Consider the following 20,895-nt stretch of genomic DNA (forward strand, 5'->3'; position numbering starts at 1 on the left):
GAATCTGTACAATATAAGCAGACAGATGAAATTTAACACGAGAAAAGATAAATTAATTCACAATGCCATTGGAAACACATTTGTAGTAGGTCCTATATCGTAGCTCAGTCAAAATTTGACTCGAAAATGATATGGACATGATTCAATCACCGGAACTGTTCGAATGTATTGCCCTTAAACAATTAATTGCCAGTGAAAACATATTTTAACTCTTTATGACTTATGCCTTATTTTCAATATTGGGTTTCATTTTAAAACGAAAAACAACATACCAGAAATTATACAGTAGGTCTTCAACATTTGCAAACATAAAACTAATGAATGATTCAAACATAGCAACTTGTCAGAAATCCTGATCTGAGCTAACCCATCGCAGTATGCAGCCTGACTGTTACCGAGCAGCAGTGGCAGACTAAATCATTGTGAATCTGAAAATATGACAGCCACAGAACACTTTGTCAATGACTGGCATTTCTCTTTCTTGTTTAAAGGTCATAAATTCTCACATATCGCGCCACTGATTTTTAACAGCGATATCATCTAGGTTAATACATATTTTACTAAACTTAGAAAAAAAACTCAATTAATTAATCCCAGGAGCTTCCATTAGAAACAATGTTGGTTAGCATCCTTAAGAATCATAGAATCCCTACAGTGCAGAAGGTGGTCATTTGGCCCATCGAGCCTGCACCAACAACAATTCACACAGGCCGTATCCCTGTAACCCCAAGTATTTACCCTTGAATTCCCCAAACACTAAGGGGCAATTTAGCATGGTCAATCTATCTAACCTGCACATCTTTGGAGGGTGGGATGAAACCGGAGCATCAGGAGGAAACCCACGCAGTCACAGGGAGAATGTACAAACTCCACACAGACAGTTACCCAAGCCAGGAATTGAACCCAGGTCCCTGGCACTGAGAGGCAGCAGTATTATTATTTTTATTATTTGGGTTGTTTTGCATGTATCAGGAATTGTGTGTGAAACTATAAATGGACTAAAATACTAAACTCAAATATTGCAGTACAATAAATATTCTACTAATCCAAATGTACCTTAAATCAAAACAAGATGTGGGAGCAGTGCAAAGGGCTGCTTATCCAGTGAAAAGTACCAGAATTAAAAAATAAAGTTTGTATAGCATCTTTATCTTAATAAAACGTGTGAATTTTGTTGAACTGGTATTTTCTCAGTTTTAGTGTAAGGACAGAAGGTGGAACAACGCTGTATAAAGGAAAATAAAACAAGGTCCTTGGGGCACAAACACTTTGCCAATCAGGGGATTGGCAAAGAGTGGTTTCTCACTCTTAAAATGGGGACTTCCTCCTCTCAGATTGGTGACCTTCAACACTTTTGTTTTGAAGGAGGCAATACTACGACGCAGGAGACTATTGATAATGAGTAGTTTTTGCCAGATTACTGCTCTCGTTTCAATATGTTTAATATGACATAGATTTTCTCCCAAAAAATTAATTATCAGATCACAGAATAATGTTTTAGCTCATTCTGCTTATTCTACAATGATACAGCTGCAATATATTTACATGCAAATTTAAAATAATACTTCCAGTGCATCTCAAATGATCACAACCATGATAGGTAGGGATACCACAATTGACCTTAGTGTCTCCAGCTTCCAACAGGAAATTCTACAAGGACTCTCAGTACTGTTTCTTATCGAATGACACCTACTGAAAGATCATATGTCTATATATAGAGAAAGGGTTAAGATGTGGTACCTTTCACAGTCAAATAAATCTCCCAACATACAGATTGTTTTACTGAGTTTCCCTGCAAGGAAACTCAGTTTGAATAAGAACTGGGGATGAATTTGCAAAAAGGAAACTTAAAAGGAGAATTTTATAAACAATTTAATTACTTTCTTGGGTTTCAAAGCCAAGTCTTTAAACACAAACTCAAAATAACAACTTTAGCCTTTATAAATTTGTCATAACTGTTTATCAAACCCTCTTCACAACAGTATCTGAATGTTCAGCATTTATTGCTTTACTAAAACCTGATAACCAACCTCAATAACTTTATAACAATGTATAAAGCGAGTGAATAACCAGTATCTTGCGCCAAAATACAACTTTGTACTATCAAAACTCTTAAAACATTTAAAACTGTTTCAAGCTCGTTATGAGGTGAGAAATCACCCATTTAGCTCTATCATTTCCTTTTCTTCTCTATACAATGGATTGAGCTAATTTTTCACCTCCTAATAACATGAACTTTGGGATGCTTTAATTGTTGTAGTACTGTAACCAGGGTGAAATAAGTCTTGTCTTTGTTTGTGTAGCTTTGCGAACTAGCAAAATGTACTGTAGGTGATGACTAAAAGAGAAATACGTAGACTGGGAACTGGTGACGAGAGAGCGCATTCTGACAGTGAACAGAACAGGCCATCAGAAGTAAAATACACAACAGCCATTTGACTTTTCAAATTTTTTCCAGCAGAGTTGAAGGAGGAAACCAAAAACAAATTATGGACAAATGCTACTCTAGTTGAAAAAGGTTGTCCAGATATTTTACATGTCACAAGCGGTTTCCAGTACACAGGCAGTCAATGCTTGGAGAGTAGAATCTATAAATTTTCAAGAGTATTCCAAGTGTTATCACACAATTGCATACTGTTCGTATAAAAGGTCCCGTATTTTATAATAATCTTCACACAAACATCCTTCCAGTCCAATGCGCCCTGTCTCAGTCTGAAACAGAATAGAAAGAGTAACATGAATGCAGGATCACTGCATTTTCAGAAGTGACGTTAGTAGTTGGATTTGGAATTTAAATTCACTGCAAAGTTGATGGGTGGAACAACAGTTAAAATTTAAAGATTGCTTACTAAATCTTCTAAACTAATAAATACTGGAATGTAACATAGTTATTAGAGGTCTTGTGGCACAGTGGGCAGCACCCTGCCTTTGAGCCAGAAAGCTTTGGATTGAAGTTAAAAATTAAAGTTTATTTAGTAGTCACAAGTAGTCTTACATTAACACTGCAATGGAGTTACTGTGAAAATTGCTTGGTTGCCACACTCTGGCACCTGTTTAGGTACAGAGAGAGAGAATTTGGCACGGCCAATGCATCTAACCTGCACATCTTTCAGACTGTGGGAGGAGACCGGAGTACCCGGAGGAAACCCACACAGACACAGGGAGAATGTGCAAAGTCCACACAGACAGTGACCCAAGCCGTGAATTGAACTTGGGTCCCTGGCGCTGTGAGGCAACAGTGCCATCGTGCTGCCCTATCCCACTTCAGGACATGGTGGCCAAGAGGTGGGTTCCTAACACAGCCAAAAAGGTTGAGCATCAACTTGTAAATCTTTCATCACAGGCCAATGGCGTTGGTAAAAGCAGAAGATATTCTTGGTCAGCCGTTTGATGGAAAGAAATTGGAGTCTCTACCCATCACTACCCACAGCTCCAGATATGTAAAAGGACATATTGCCACAGCAACTCAGGCTCCATGGAGACTAGTTGGCTGCACGGTCTGTGTGGATCAGGTTGATGCCAACAGCACAGGGTCCCCCACTCTGGTTGGCCCTGCCTCCTTGTCCTACCTATGGTGGAGTTCGCAGTGCTGTGGGCTGGACCTGCCTTCAGGCAGAGAATTAAAGAAGGGCGTATACGTGCTCCAATTTTGTTGTGTCAGTAAACTGAATAAATATAACTTTTAAAGTTATTCGACAATGTCTAAGATACTACTTTATTGTACCGCGCATAGAAAATACATACATCATGAGTTTCAGTCTGCAACTGAAAGGCAGCGCAGAGCACAAAAACATATTCTTTCCAAGGTTTTGTACTTTTTAAATTTGACATAAAACTGGATAGCAATGGAAAATGGTAGTTGGAACCACTGTCTATCACTAAAGAATAGTATACCTTCTATTTTTTTAAACCAAGTTCAATTAGTTTCTGTGAATTTGCGTGCAAGATCATCTTCCTGGAGACAAATGCTCATTTCTTGTCTGTTTGTTTGGAGATGTGGACATCATTGACTGGGCCAGCATTTATTGGCCACCCCTAATTGTCCCTTGAACCGAACTAGGTCATTTCAGAGGGTATTTAAGAGTCAACCACAGTCCTGGAGTCACATGCAGGCCTGCCAGGTAAGGTCAGCAGATTTCTTCCCCTAAGACATTAGTGAACCATATGGGTTTTTATGAAAATCGACAATGGTTTCAGTCATCAGCAGACTTTTCATTCCTGGCTTTTTTTAATGAAACCTGGCATATTGGGATTCGAACCTGGGTCACCAAAACATTACCCTGGCTCTCTGGATTACCAGCCCTTTGACAATACCACTAAGCCATTGCCTCCTCTTGTTGCACAACTGATTGTGACCATGAATAAGTCATAGAAAATACTTCAATTAGATTTCTGTTTGCAACTCATTTTGTTCAATGAGGGAATTACAAAGATAAATCCACAAGCTATCTTCCTGGCTTGTCAGTTTGTTGCAAACCAAAAGGAAAGTATGCAACATTGAGTAAACTGATCAATCCTTACTTATGCCAGAAAACTATAGGCGATCAGTTAATGCAGAAATACACCACTGCTAACTAATATTACTCACTCTTCGAACCGCCACCAAATTGTTGCAGACCAGCACACCTCCAACAAATTCTGCTTGAATACCTTCCCGCAAAAGAACTTGTTTAAAATCAGATAACCGCGGCTCATTAATGAAGACTGCTTGATGACCTGGAACCTAAAAAAAAATTCAATTAAAAATTCAATTTAAATCACTAAATGCATTTTTACGGTTATCTTAATGCGATAAATGAGAAATTTACATGGTTAGTACAACAAATGTGATGATCTGCAGGGCACAGTCAAAAATAACTTGCAATGCATACATCTCAAGAATAGATGCCAAGAAACAATAGTTCTTTTTTCAAATTAAATCTATGGTTTCATAATATGGAACAGACATAGTGGCTCTATGGAGAGAAAGCATATCAATTGCCTCTCGATAGCATTATCACTGACTACTGTTTAACCAGGAGTACTGGAGCAGAATCTTGTCAATTTACAATATTTAGGTATTAAATACATCATATTACGGCTTTACAGAGACCAGCAGGCATAAAGCATAGTCACTTGGAGTGGTAATTTTAAAAAAATATAGGAAGACTATCTCTAACTTTCCAGAAGATAGTGACAGAGAGACATGCTCTGAAGGCCAGACACACTAAGAGTTCAGATGAAAGGTCATCACATGAAATGTTAACCTTATGCTTCTTTCCATATAGATGCTGCCTGAGCTGCTGATGGCTTCCAGTAATTTCCGATGTTATTTTGGAGATTTAGTTACTTTAGGGCAATCAGGATTGTTAATTTTGATTGGCTTTTTTTGCATTTAATCTCAGGATCTGGGTGAAGCAGGCTGGATCACACTTAACGTCTCTCCCTGGCTGCCTTGAGGTAATGGCAATTATCAATCCTCCTTGTGATGATGCTCCATTGTAACATTAGGTAGGGAAATCAAGGATTTTGACCTAGTGACGATAATGACAATAGCAGCACGTGTCCACATTAGGGTAGTGTGTGATTTCAAAGGGAATTTGTAAGCAATGATATCCTCAGGACATTGTTGCTTTTTGCCTTCTAGGCAATGGAGGTTATGGAAATTGTTGAAGTAGGTTTGATAAATTGTTGCAATATACCTTCAGGATCTGTATTCTAGCTGCAGTGCATTGATAGTGGCCAAGGTTCTTAATCAATTCAGTCATACAGGGATAATCAACAGGATTGTTTTTTCCTAGATGATGTTCAGCTGCCTGGGTGTTACCATATCCATCAAGGTGAGCAGTGAGCATTCCATTAAATTTTTGAGCTTTATAGCCATTGTGATAATGTTCTTGGTCCAATGAAACTTCAAGACAATGGAAACCTCAGGACATTGTTGATGGGCGGTGTTGAAGATATGGGGAAATGATCCCGAGTCTTTTATTGTTGAAGAAGGTCGGAGTGGGGCTTGGTCAGTTACCTGACACTTCTCAGCCCAAGTCTACCATGTTATTCACAACCTGCTGTAGGTTGATATGGCTGTTCTATTACTTGACATTGTGAATGGAACTGAAAACAGCAGACTCATTAGCAAACAGCATCACTTGATCTTATGGCACTCAAAAGAAAATTGTGCTGAGTGTGGTTATACCAAGGATGCTGGCCTCAGGGACACTGTTAGTGATGCCCTGGGGCCACAATGATTTGTCTCTAACAGCCAGGCTGATCTCCTCGTGTGTCATTATGCCACCAGCCACTGCAGTTCCCAGTGACCTCAATAGTGCTTAAGCAGTCAAGTATTGCCTTGATGTCAAATGCGGGGTGGCATGGTGGCACAGGGTTAGCATTGCTGCCTCAGGGACTAGTGTTCAATTCTTGGCTTGGGCTATTGTCTGTGCAGAATCTGCACATTCTCCCAGTGTCTGCATGGGCTTCCTCCAGGCGCTCCAGTTTCCTCCCACAGTCCGAAAGACACACTGGTTAGGTGCATTGGCCATGCTAAATTCTCCCTCAATATACATGAACAGGTGCCGGAGTGTGGCGATTAGTGGATTTTCACAGTAATTTCACTGCAGTGTTATGTAAGCCTTCTTGTGACACTAATAAACTTTAAAAAAACTCTGCTTCTCCTCCAGCATTCAGTTCTTGTCTAAATCCAGACTGTGATGTGGTTAGGAGCCAAAACCTTCAGGCAGAGCCCACAGTGAGCATCCACAAGCAGATTACCAGTGACAAGTGATGCTTGATTGCTGTTGCCTCATTATTATTTCTTTTATCACTTTAGATGATGGGTGATGAGGGGGTAATTCAGGAGATTAAAATAATCTTAATAGCTCTTAAATAAAACCTTTACCATAGAAAGCCACGACCAGCGAACTTAAGAATAACTAGCTTGAAAATGATTTTTCATTTAGAAAAACTGTAGAGTTACAATCTTATTGTTCGTATGGTAGAAATAATAATAGGAAAAAGTCAATTCTGGCTGCAAAAAATATTTTAGGCTTATTCATGGACAATAAATCAGTTTGTTGGCTTACAACTGTGTCTTAGCTCACTGCAGTGCTTCGCAGTCAGCCTTTCTTGAAGATAAGACTGCTCATGGCTATTGCTGCAAGGTAACAGTAGCCAGTCACACAATAATGGCTTTCATAGTCTGAAGTCAAATTATTGTTTAACTAAATATTGGACGGTAAAGGTGCATATAGATCATATAGAACACAAAATCCTGTTGCAAGAACAAATGCTGATCAGATATATTGGGCCGCATTCTCCGACCACACCTGCAGAATATTCTGGCCATTACCTAATAAAAAACCTGAATTTCGCAACATATTATAGTAATTTTTCCTATCTTAGGTAGTATGGATGATTGCAACTCTATTAACTCCAGCAATGTTATTCAAACTGCTGGCAAGACCAGCTGTAATTTAGAACGCCAATATATTTTTTAATAATCAACCTTATTCCCACTATTAACCATTTTTCAACATTTACTGTTTAAAAACAACTAAGAAATTTAGAATTTATACAGAAAAGTGAAATCAACAATTTGGAAATAATATATTTTTCGCAAGAATGGCTGGACCTAAAACTAAACCACTTTCATAGATAGGATCGGTATCTAACATTTACTGACACCACACAAGGAATGTATTGCTCTTTTGAATGGATCATGCTTAGATACATTTTAATAATAATAGAAATGCATCTTTCCCTACATTAATTAAGAAGTTTGCTGGTGTTTTATAGTTAAAGATTAAATTAGTACCATAATTAAGAACGTACTTGAAATGCAAATTAAATACAAACAATGAATAATTGCTGTACGAAATGTGGTTTAAAGAGGTGGATAATGAAACAAAACTAATACTTTGCCTTCATCAACCCCAGAAAAGATTTGAACAGTTATGGTTTCTGGCAAGAGCAAAGGCTGAATATTAAGTAGATTTATAAAGTTTAATTAAATTTGTATTCCAGTCTCGTCAACTATCAAATTTCACTGTCTCAGTTTATAAGCTTTAATATGTTGTTCCCACTCTCTCAAATCAATTACACACTGAAGGGGATAAAGAAAACATAGATAAGTCATTAACAAGATGCCTCAACATCAAAGTCTTCCTACAAGTAACATGTCTTGCCACTTCATTTAAACTAATACAAGTCATCCTCTTTTAAGTGAGGCAATTGAAATACGCTTCCAAATCTGATCTTTTTCCACCTCAAATATTTTTTGTCATAGCTGGAAATAAAATAAAGCCTCATTCACTTCAATTCATAGCATATTAGCGCCAATTACTTGCTTGAAACAGTCAAGTGTGAAAAACCTATATATTTGGTCTATAATGAAATCTGAGATTTCCAGAGTTTAATGATCTATACATGTGTATTCTGAAAGGATAAATCTGATCGAATTTAAAATCATATAGACTTCTTTAGCCACATTATGTAATTTACCTGTCCCAGAAATCTATTGGCTGGTAGGTATTTCTATATCATGGAATCCTTACAGTGCAGAAAGAGGCCATTTGACCCATTGAGCCTGCACTGACAACAATCCCACCAAGACCCTATTCCCGTAATCCCACATATTTACCTTGCAAGTTTCGCTAAGGGGCAATTCAGCATGGCCAATCAACCTAACTCCCACATCTTTGGGCTATGGGCAGAAACTGGAGCACCCAGAGGAAACACATGCAGACACAGAGAGAACGTGCAAACTCCACACAGACAGTGATCTAAGGCCGGAATTGAATGCGTGTTTCTGGCGCTGTGAGGCAACAGTGCTAACCGTTGTGTCACCGTGCCACCCATGGTCTGTGCAAGAGAAAACTAAAGCACTTCTTGCAATCCAGAATAAAAATATTGTAGCAATATATTAAAACAGAAGTTGAATGAATAATGGAGCAACTACATTACTTAAGTGTGAATATACATTGGGGTGGCATGATGGTTAGCACTGCTGCTTCACAGCACCAGGGACCCGGGTTCAATTCCAGTCTTGGGAGGAAATCTGTGTGGAATTTGTACATTCTCCTTGTGTCTGTGTGGGTTTCCTCCAGGTACTCTGGTTTCCTCCCAGCGTCCAAAAATCTGCAGGTTAGGTGGATTGGCCATGCTAAATTGTCCCTTGGCTATCAAAATGTGTAGGTTAACTGGATTAGCCATGGTAAGTGTGGGGCACAGGGCCTAGATAATATCAGAGAATCAGTGCAGACTCAATGGACTGAATGGCTTCCTTCTGCACTATAGGGATTCAATGATAACAAAATTTGGTTTTAAACATTAAGATCCATTAACTTTATGGAACTTCAATAAATCCCAGCACTTGCAAAGTCAAATCAATATTGTTATCATAGAAACCCTACAGTGCAGGGTGACTGTACACCCTACAGTCCATTCAGCACATTGAGTCTGAACCAACAACGATGCCACCCAGGCCCTATCCCACTAATCTCTCTAACCTAAGCATCCCAGGACACTAAAGGGCATTTTAGCCTGGCCAATCAACCTAACCTGCACGTCTTTAGACTGTGATAGGAAACCAGAGCACCCAGAGGAAAACCCATGCAGACATGGGGAGAATGTGCAAACTCCACACAGACAGTGACTCAAGCTGGGAATCGAAACCAAGTCCCTGGAGCTGTGAGGCAGCACTGGTAACCACTGTGCTGTCCGTAATGGTCTGATCTGCAAGAAAATGAATATTTATGATCTATTCATGCACCTTTCAAACCTACAATTTCTAGAAGGATAAGGGCAGCAGGTGCATGGAAGCATCATCCCTTGCAAATTCCTTTAAGGTCACATGGAATCCTCATTTGGAAAGATAATGCTGTTCCCTCATTACAGCGGTGTCAAAGTATTGGAATTTCTTGATTTTACAACAGTGGAAATACCTTCACCACATGACTAAGTAGGTCAAGGTAGCAGCTCATCACCCCTACCTCAATGGCATTTAGGGACAAGCAAGATATGATTACTTTTCTAGCAACACCCACATTTGATAAACAAATAAAATTATCTATCTCAATTTAATTTCCATACCTCATTTGGTGACAATGGTTCCAGGGTGGGAATTACATCAAGATCTTCACTGGTCTCTTTCTCATCATCATCGAAGAGGCTCTTCATTGCTTTTTGCTGAGCTGCAACTTGATCAGAGCTGTGCGTAGATGAGGGAGCATCAACCTGCATTTCCCCTTCTTCATCCTCTCTTAACTCCCCCTCTTCCAGAACGACCCCAGTATCAACCTTTGACACCCTCATGTCCAAGACACCATCAATCCAGGCTAACTCTGCATCCTTTGCTTTACAGAACTGAAGAGAACTGACTAAAGAATCCTTTAGTCTAACCTGTGAGAATGAAATATCCAAATATTAAGAAATCATAGAATGCTACGACAAGACCATTCAGCCCAGCATATATCTTTGCTGGTTATGCAAAGATAAGGACAGTAGTTTTATGAGTTAGCAAGTGTAGCTATGATGTGCTGATACACAATACAAAACCTTCATTTTTTTTGAAAAATATCTTTTTTGAAAGATGACATTTATGGCATTTAAATCAGAACATTCATAAATATTTTCAAAATATTTTAGTTCTTTATTTCTGATGTATCTTTGAATGCTTTCCTCTGATAATTTAAAATAAATTCTTATTTATTTCAAGGTGCTAAGCAATAATTCAATGGTTTCATTGCTTACTTTATGCTCTCATTGATAGAATGTCCTTCACTTTAACACAATTTTAATCTCTGAATAAATCTAAGTTCAGTGCTAACAACCTGAAGGATTTAATTTTCTCAACTGCTAAGCAGCTTATTATTTGTGTTGCTGTAATTTGCTTTGGAAAATATCACATCTTGACTTTGCATAAAATTAATTTGCAGAAATATGTTGAGCTTCCAGCACAGTTCCAACAAATTAAGGCTACTGCAGGAATAGGATGTTAAATTTGTAAACTCTGTTCATTCAGGGCCAGTGCAAATTGTTTGAAACTGCAAATTATCTGTCATTTTTATCGTGTTAGAGAATCTCATATACAAATTATCTTTCCCAAGTATGAAGATACAATCAATCACTCAGGATTGGATACTTTAGATCAAATGTTTAAATCAATAGTGCATTGAAAAGGTTTTGGTGTATGATAGATCTGGACTCTGCTGAACTCAAGAAATTGTACTGTTACTTAAAATTTTAATATATATACTGTAGGGAAGGAAATAACATGTTCGCATTTAGCCTCCTTGAAATACTCAAAAGATTCCAAAATAATTAATAGCCAAAAAAAAAGTGCTTTAAAGTATTGTCACTGTTGCTATGCAGACAAGTATAGCAGCCAATTCACATACAAGGCAGGCCCAAAAATCATTACTAAATCAATAGCTGATTAAGCCATTTTTGTAGCAGTGGTGGTCAAGGAATACATGGTGATTAGGACATTGGGAGCATTCTCTGCTCCTCTTAGTTCCACCTACACTGGAGTATGGGATCTTGCTTTTGTGTTGCATTTGAAAGACAGAACCTTCAGTAATGATCTTATTGAATGGCGGGGCAGGCTCGAAGGGCTGGATGGCCTACTCCTGCTCCTATTTCTTATGTTCTTTTAGTAATGCAGAGATCATTCAATACTGCCATGCGGTTCAGCCTATCATGTACTAAACTCCTACCGAGAGTTGGGTTTGAACCCAGCACCTAAATTCTCAGTGCCAATTTTGAATCCTTATTAGTCAGCCTATAATATCAATTAAAGTTAATGGCAGAAATCTAAATAGCCAGCAATTACCACATTACTTTGCATGTTGTACTACCTGGTAGATATGAGTCTCACTGGTCGCATCTATTGTTTCTTGAAGTTTTGGTGTGTAAACTTTAATGTCCTTTCCACCAAACGCTTTGCATGATTCAGCAAGATCCTGGCTGGACTCTGGAGGTCCATGAACAATAATCAACTGCCGAGGTTTCATCTGATTAATAATTTTTTTAATAGAATCACCATCTGAGCGTCCTTCATAATCAATGTATGTCACTCTGGCTCTATAAAAAAAAAGCAAGTTACTTGACGAACTGGTACATGTCATCGTCGTGGAAGAAAAATAGATATACATAGCACATCAGTTTTAAACATTTAAAAAATGATTTTACTAACCTGATTTCAATGGTTTCTAATGCTGAGATACACTTTGTTGGAACATCAGATAAATCCTGATCCATAGGCTCCTCACCATTACTCAGACCAGAATCAAGTTTGCTCTTTTCCTCTTCTGCTGCCTGAAGTTCTGGAACTAAGAAATCCTCAGCTCTGAAATAAAGGAGCAGCAATAAACACCAACAAGGAGGCACAGAAAGAAAAAGTTCAATTCTTGATTTCACATCTCTTTATACATGTGTCAAAGAGAATGCTAAAATGATCTTTTTACAAAGATGTCTCTGTGAGGAAGAGAAGTCAATTGTCTACATACAATGAGAAAATATGGCAAAGTTCAATGCAGAGATTGGTGACCTTGGACTAGACCAATACTTATTCACATCCAATGAGGCTACAGGCAGGAACCATCAGTCACAGAACAACCCAACCAGACGTTAAATATGCTTCCTGTGTGGAAGCATTTGCATATTAAACTAAAAGGGAAAGGTTTCATTAAGTTGTTTTTGAGGAATTTCTCCCCTTCCTCTTTTCTTTCAAATCCCTGCAAGCAAGTCTTTTAGAAAACAGCTCTGAAACCAGACAACTTATATTGAAATAGCATTTCTAACATAACAAAAGTATCCTAAGGCACTTCACAGAAGCATAAGCCAATAAAAATGGACAAAAGGAAAAATGATATATTAGCAAGATTAACTAAAACCTTTGATCAAAATGTTTGCAGGAGGCTGGTGTGGTTGACTGTGTCAAAGGCTCTGCAAAAGAGGGAGGGGGATAATATATCTGTTCACAATCACAGAGAATGTAATTCTGACTTTGATTAGGGTCGTTTCAGTGCTTTAGCAGGGATGGAAACCAAGTCGGAAAGGTTCAAGATTTGAATGTAACACGTATGAGCACATATTAAAGAAATTAATAATGGATTTTTTAAATGTAAATAAAAATAGCGGGGTGACACTGTGGCCTCGGTGCCAGGGACCTGGTTCAATTCCAGCCTCAGGACACTGTCAGTGTGGAGTTGGAGTTTGCACATTCTCCCTGTGTCTGTGTGGGTTTCCTCTGGATGTTCCAGTTTCCTCCCACAATCCAAAGATGTGCAGATTAGGTTGGCTGGCCACTGTAAATTGGCCCTTAGTGTCAGGGGGATTAGCAGGGTAAATACGTGGGGTTGTGGGAATAGGGCTGGGTGGAATTGTGATTGTGCAGGCTCGATGGACCGAATGGCCTCCTTCTGCATTGTAGGGATTCTATGAAATTACATTTCTTGTTTCATTCTGTGAAAAACCCATATTACCCAATATAAAGTACAACTGACTGATAAATTTCAGTACTTCACACATCCAAACAAGAACAAGTATATTGAACTATCATGATGACACTACTCGTATTATGATTTTGCACTTAATTTCTTATTTATGGCCAAAACTCTAGGGGGTTTCAACAAGTTTAGCAGATGAGAGGGTTATGTTCATCTGTTCAACCCATTTTTTTATTTCAGAATAATTATAAAATAAAAAAATTAAAACATTCCATCACCACAAACAGAATGCTTATGAAAATATGTTGCAAATAGTAAGTTACTGAATGTAATGCTATATTGGAAAACAAACTGGGAGACAGTGCCATCATGTGGTTAAGATTAACAAACTGTTTCACTGTAATCAGACCTGGCAAAGGAACACTGCGGGCAAAAATAAGCAGTAAAAGGTTTGCAGTGAAAGTATTTTTTTTGCTGTGACTATGCATTAGATACAACAATTGCATCCTCCAAAATTTGTTGTCTCCATGTAAAAATTGTTTTGCAATCCTGGAAACAATGGAAGGTGATGTCATGGGAGGCCATTCAATCCATTGTGATTATATGAGTTATTGTCAGAGCATCTAAAGTTATTCACATTGACCTAGACTCTGTGAGATTTTCAACTGCTTCATATATCAATCCAATTTTCTCCAAAAGATGCAACTTCTTCCTGCATAGAACAAACTGATTGCTAATTCCTGATGTACTCCAGAAAGCAAGGTGCTGAAGGATAAAACTGGAACCAATTATGCATAGTACAAACATGTGCCCCCTTACGTAACAACTACAGTTTCAATCCATTTGTTTTTATGGGAGCAGATTCCCAATTAACACTGTGTTCCCAAATAATATGGCTTCACTTGCACATATTTGCAGGGCGGCATGGTGGCACAGTGGTTAGCACTGCTGCCTCACAATGCCGGGGACCCGGGTTTGATTCCTGGCTTGTGTTACTGTCTGTGCAAAGTCTGCACATTCTCCGTGTTTGCCTGAGTTTCCTCCAGGTGTTCCTGTTCTCTCCCATAGTCTGAAAGACGTGCTGGTTAGGTGTATTGGCCATGCTAAATTCTCCCTCAATGTACCCAAACAGGTGCCGGAGTATGGTGACTAAGGAATTTTCACAGTAACTACATTGCAGTGTTAATGTAAGCCTACCTGTGACATTAATACATAAACATTTATGTCACTTGTCTCAAGTATTGTTTCCCCCTTGCACCTCAGGTCCAAGGAGAAGATTTTGAATTGATTTACCCTGAGCTCCAAAACTGCCTCCAATGCATTCTCCTTCCTCTGTTCGAACATACTTAACAGCTACCAGCCATCTCAGTCTGAAATTGTGAAATTTCCTATGTAAACTCTGTCACCTTTGTCATAGATGTTACAGAGGCCTTTTGGCTCATTGTGCCTTTGCCTGCTCCTTGAAAGAGCCATTCAATTAGTCCTATTCCTCCACCATTTCCCCATCGGCCTGCAACTTGCTCCCTTTCAAGTATTTACCCAATTCCCTTTGAAAAAATAACAAATCTGTTTCCTTCACCATTTCAGCCAATGCATTCCAGATCCTAAGAATCATTCCTTTCCTTTACAAGTCTTTTCAAAACTCATCTTCTTCTATCAAGTTTTTAATCATCTTTCCTAATTTTCCCATTAAGGCTGCACGTGTACAGCCAGCACAGCACGCCACCACACGCCCCCCCCCACCACTGTAAGAGTAGTGCAGGTAGGGCAGTGCTGTGGTTATGCTACTGGTTTAATAATCCAGAGAGCAGGATTTCAAATACCATCACAGCAGTTGGAGAATTTGAATTCAGTTTAACGGTTCAGAAATAAAAGGCTGGTGTTGGTAAAAGTGGCCAGGAAGCTGTTGAATTGTTGTAAAAATCCAACTGATGAGTAAGGCACTGTCTATGAAGAAAAACAGAGTTAACATTTCACTTGGAAAATACTTTAATCAGAACATTCTGATGAAAAGTTTTTAATCTGAAATATTGTTTTTCTCTCCACAGATATTGCCTACCCTGCTGAATATTTCTAGCCTTTTTTTTGTAATTTCAGATTTCTAGCAATTACTTGTTTTGTAAAGGGACCTTGGGGTGTTTCTTTACATAAAAAAGGTTTTTTTTAAGTTTATTTATTATTGTCATAAGTAGGCTTACATTAACACTGCAATAAAGTTACTGTGAAAATCTCCTGGTTGCCATACTCCGATGCCTGTTTGGGTACACAGAGGGAGAATTTAGCATGGCCAAAGCACCTAACCAGCATGTCTTTTGGACAATGGGAGGAAACCGGAGCTCCCACAGGAAACCCGCACAGACAAGGGGAGAACATGCAGACTTCACACAGACAGTGACTCGAGCCAGGAATCAAACCCAGGTTCCTGGTGCTGTGAGGCAGCAGTGCTAATCACTTGAGCCACCCTTAGTATAATAAAAATACAAGATTTTTTACTCAAGAAATTTGACTTTGACTTATTGGCAGATACTGTAAAACAGAGGCATTTGAATTTTGAACAAAAGTTTGATTAGTCTTTTATGAAGTTAATGGCCTGTTTAGAGTTAGGCCTATTTGGTGTACCTTATTATTTCTCCATATTCATCCCACTTCACTCTCTCTTCTGTTGCCGGGAACATGGGATAGGATTTTTTAGCCTGTTTGAAAAAGCTTCCTTTGCGACTGCTCTCACTTTTCATCATGAGATCATGTTTGGTTTTGCCAGTCAGTGGTTGGTCCATGTCTTCTTCAATATCACTCTCATCACTGGAATCAACATCTCGCCTGCAAGGAAAACACAATCAAGGATGCTATTAATTTATTCTGCAGGTCAGGTAGTTTCTAGGAGGAAGAAAACAGAGTTAATGCTTCAGGTTTATTAAATATTTCTAGCATTTCCTGCTTTCATTTTTGATTGGCAGCATCTGCAGTATTTTGCCTTTGCTATTAATTTTGTTCCAAACAGAGAAAGGGTTGTCGTGAATACAGCCTAAACTAACATTACAGTGGCACACAGTATTTAAAGAATTCCACCAACACTTTAAATGTTTAGTGGTCATATATTATGTAGTTATCTGGGGAAAAGTCTATTAAACTGCGCATACACAATTTGAAAATACCTGTGTATTATGTAAAGAAACAATTTTAAAGTATTTCTTACTTTTCTTACAGAAGAATAATAATCTTGGGCAGCGGCTCATTGTGTTCAAATTATCACAATGTTACCTCAGAGTGGTAGCATCATCTACATTTCCATTACTTTTGGAATTGCAACCACTTATAATTTATTTATAGCTTTTGTATATACAGAATCATGCAAACATCATGAATGTTTTAACAGTTGGTTTTAAAAGCAACCTTGTCTTGCTATTGGTACTAATGCATTTTTTTAAGAAAACGCTTTCTGTTTTTTCATACAGAGGAAAGAAATCTGAAGTGGACTTTTCTTCTTGCAATGCATTAAGTCACAGAATTGAAGTCATGTAAATTCTGCCACATTTACTTTGCTTACGGCTGGACAGAGCATAAAAAAGCATCAATAGCCACAAAAACAGACCAAAATCTTCCTCAATATATTTTGATGAGGTGTAAAGTGCATAACTCCCAAGTGACGCACTGAAACAATGATGGCAATTTATTTCAGCATTTTGTGCCAGAATTTTACATTTTTCTGTGGATTAACAGAAGGCCAAAGGTCGATGCAATTATAGAACTGGTCACTGATTGCCAAAAATACCAGCTATAAAATGTGACCATGTTACATCCTCAGAAAGCAATAAAAAAAATCCAAACTGCAGCTTTTGTCAGTTTGTACATCACATCTACTTACTCCTTCTCTTGTTCCTGCTTTTTAGCTGCCTCCTTCTTGAGCTTCTCCTTCTCTAGGTATTCTTCCAACTCCTTCCCTTCCAATTTTACACGACGTCTAATCTATTGGTTGAAAAAAAAAATGACCGTCACAGAGCAGGATGACAGAGACTTTGTCACGTGATTCAAGATTTACTGTATGTAAAAAACCTGAGATTCAATTACGTAGTCAGTCAAAACACAATGGGGCCCTAGTGAAAATAAGATAGACGCTGAGGACCAAGTTATTAATTCAATTTCAATTTGAGTCCTCACAAAACAGGACAATTCCCTCTCTTTATTATCAATGGGAGTTGCACTTAATTCTTCAAAAACAAAACATGTATGTTAGTATATATTACTCCAAAATCTTGTTTTACAGTATGAAATACCATTTTAAGTGCTCATATAGTTAAGATGCTACAAGAAATATTAGCTGCACCTAAACATTTAAAAATACAAAATGGATTAAAGATACAGCTAATAAAGAATGACTTCCAAGAACTGTAGAAAATTCTACCACTGGACAGCACAAAGCACTGGTACTCCAGAATGTTGAGCAGTGGGATGTACATTTCTCCATACAGTGAATTCCCACCATCAGGCGGGCCGTTATATAGGCAACACTTGGAGAAAGAAAAAGCAGAAGGCATAGCACCCCATTTGTTGATAGTGTAACTTATCAGGGATATCTTCAACACATCATTGATGGAAACCCAGGAACTGATTATTTTCCTGTTCTTTAAGACAGGGAATTGTCCAAGCCCAGAGAGGCATTCACTTATGCCCATTTGTCATTTTTTGAAGCTAAATATAGAAAATAGGTCCAGGAGTTGGCCATTCAGCCCTTCAAGCCTGCACCCCCATTCAATATGATCATGGTTGATCATACACTTTCAGTATTCCGCTCCTGCTTTCTCTCCATACCACTTGACCCCTTTAGCCTCAAGGGCCACATCCAGTTTCGTCATGAACATATCTAACGAAGTGGCCCCAACTGCTTTCTGTGGTAGAGAACTCCACAGGTTCACAACTGTCTGAGTTAAGGGGTTCTTCTTCCTCCTGAAGTCCTGAATGGCTTACCCCCTATTCTTACACTATGACCCCTAGTTCTGGACTTTCCCAACATCGGGAACAACATAATTTCACATCCCAGTTCTACTGCGCCGGAGAACTTTTCATCAACATGTCCAGAACAATAACCCCAATTATAAACTATTGTCTTTGTCAGTTGCATTCTTACCTCTATATCCATTTTTTTGGTGCTAGGGTTGTCTATCAAATATCTCGCCAGTGTTCCAGGCGTCGTCCTATAAGTGAGGATCACAGAATTCTTTGGATCCTGACACCACTGTATGAAAAGGTCACGTGAAAATCCACATTCCATATCAGACTGACTGGCTAGTACAACCTTCGGACTGGGCACTCGAGCCAGGTCTGAAAGGCTGTGGCACAGAGAAAGGTGGCGAAACTGAAAGGGATTGTTTCGTTTGTCTTCAAAGCACCTCATTAACTTGTCACTCATCCATTCCACCTAAAAGGAAAGGAATAACAGACAATATTTAATTGCAGTGTCCCAATTCTAGAACAAAAAAACTTCATACAAGGCAGGGAGGTGGTCACCAACAGCATAAATTAAGTACAAAGGATTGATTATTGTGGGGAAGTGACATTAATATTTTGACAACAGAGTAATTATAGACCAAGAATATTCCCAAAGTGCTTCCTGAAACAAACAAGCCAAAGTGCTGGATAAAGGCAATTGCATGACGTTCATATAAAAACTTTCAAAATCAGCTCACCAATTTGGATTTAGATTTTTCTAACTGAAGCAAGCTGGTCATGGCATGCAAATAATACAAAGGAACATCCGATTTCAAACAAAAGACTGGTTATTGTGGAGAAAATGTAATAAGTAGGAAACAAATCAACTTATAAGCTCATGCTGTAGCAAAACATCTATATATCCAAATGCAATTCTAATTAAGTCACAAGTAGGCTTACATTAACGTTGCAATGAAGTTACTGTGAAAATCCCCTAGTCGTCACACTCCGGCACCTGTTTGGGTACGCTGAGGAAGAATTTAGCATGGCCAATTCACCTAACCTGGACATCTTCTGGAGGAAAGCGGAGCAGCCGGAGGAAACCCATGCAGACACGGGGAGAATGTGCAGACGCCACACAGACAGTGACCCAAGCCAGGAATCAAACCCAGGTCGCTGGCACTGAGAGGTAGCAGTGCTAACCACTGTGCCACCGTGCCGCCCTTAAAGAATGAAGGCAAGAAATTATTTGCTTTTGTGAAATACTGATCTTCAGCAACGAACACTAACTGAATATTGATAGCAGCTTGTTTTCGACATTTTTACACTAATCAAGCAGTGCCAAATATTCAGGAGGCAATGACTTTCAAAATTCTCCTTTTGGTGTTTAGAGCTCGAAAATATTAAAGTAATGCTTACTTTGTTGGATATATTTACCAATAAAACGTGCTGCTGAAGTCAGCTGAACAACTCATTCCTCAATTTCCAAGCCTAAATTTGGGTTTTTTGATCAAGTTGGCAGGAGATAGATTTTATTTTATATCAAAAAATGTTGATGATTTATTCACTTTCCTTTCAAAATACGGCAACTTTCATTCTGAATCGCAACAATTTTCGAATATTGTGAAGAGGGGACAAAAACTCCACTTTGAACCAAAAGGATTTTCTTTAATTCGTTAGTTTGTGAAATTGTCAATGGTTAGTAAGAAACAGAAACGAAATAAAAAACTTCCAGACAAACCTGTGATTTTGAAAACTCCACCACGTTATAGCTAACATTATTGAGTAAAGCGAGAGAATAAACGCTTAGCCCAGCATCCTTGGTCCTCCAGATCTGGTCTAGGAGTTGTGCTAACTCCAGCACCCTGCCTGCAGTGTCCAGAGCAATGAGCACATTGCCGTCACCACGCAACGTCTCCAAAACATTGGCTGTAAGGACAAAACAAGTGGAGAAAGATACACACTGATAATGCTTATATTGGTGTAAAACAGCAGTAAATCTTAAAACTCGCAGAAGTAACACAAACATTTCTGTTAAATATATCCGATGAAGGGGCTCCCAATAATGATCAGATAAGGCTCATGTACTCATTACTCAACTCACCTGAGGGTCAAAGTAACTCTGCTTCCATACTTGTTTTAAAAAAAACAGTATCAACAATATTCTCTGACACTCTGTCTTGTTTGTTACTCTCTCTTTTACAGAGACTTATTTAGGCACATTGGTGTACAGCCTGCGAAGAGCAGCCCTTTCATAGAGTAGAATCATAGAATCCCTGCAGCACAGAAGGAGGCCTCCTGAACTGCACCAACCACAATCCCACCCAGGTCCTATCCTCTTAAACTCACCTATTTATTCTGCTAGACACCCTGACACTAAGTTGATTAAGCTGATCTTTCTCTATATCCTAGCTACGACTACATTCTGCACTCTCTTGTTTCCTTCTCTTTGAACAGTATGCTTTGTCTGAATAGCGCATGTGCAGGAAACAATACTTTTCACTATGTTAATACATGCAACAATAATAAATCAAATAAAAAG

The 20,895-nt window shown here is 38.6% G+C and overlaps 1 protein-coding gene across 1 annotated transcript in view; it reads right to left on the reverse strand.

Moving 5' to 3' along the window:
• Positions 1 to 1,428: 1,428 nt before the first annotated feature.
• The window catches only part of cpsf2 (cleavage and polyadenylation specific factor 2), a 30,149-nt gene continuing 10,682 nt past the window's right edge, over positions 1,429 to 20,895 (reverse strand). The window contains exons 7-15 of the mRNA XM_080202382.1: positions 20,095 to 20,282; positions 18,553 to 18,843; positions 17,293 to 17,393; positions 16,047 to 16,247; positions 12,173 to 12,325; positions 11,835 to 12,060; positions 10,069 to 10,377; positions 4,589 to 4,723; positions 1,429 to 2,712 (exon numbers count right to left, since the gene is read on the reverse strand). Of these exons, the coding sequence (XP_080058508.1) occupies positions 2,620 to 2,712; positions 4,589 to 4,723; positions 10,069 to 10,377; positions 11,835 to 12,060; positions 12,173 to 12,325; positions 16,047 to 16,247; positions 17,293 to 17,393; positions 18,553 to 18,843; positions 20,095 to 20,282 (1,697 nt within the window). The 3' untranslated portion in view covers positions 1,429 to 2,619. The remainder of the gene's footprint in view (positions 2,713 to 4,588; positions 4,724 to 10,068; positions 10,378 to 11,834; positions 12,061 to 12,172; positions 12,326 to 16,046; positions 16,248 to 17,292; positions 17,394 to 18,552; positions 18,844 to 20,094; positions 20,283 to 20,895) is intronic.

This window comes from Carcharhinus amblyrhynchos, chromosome 14 (assembly GCF_965287045.1).
Source record: "Carcharhinus amblyrhynchos chromosome 14, sCarAmb.v2.hapA, whole genome shotgun sequence".
Classification (NCBI taxonomy): domain Eukaryota; kingdom Metazoa; phylum Chordata; class Chondrichthyes; order Carcharhiniformes; family Carcharhinidae; genus Carcharhinus; species Carcharhinus amblyrhynchos.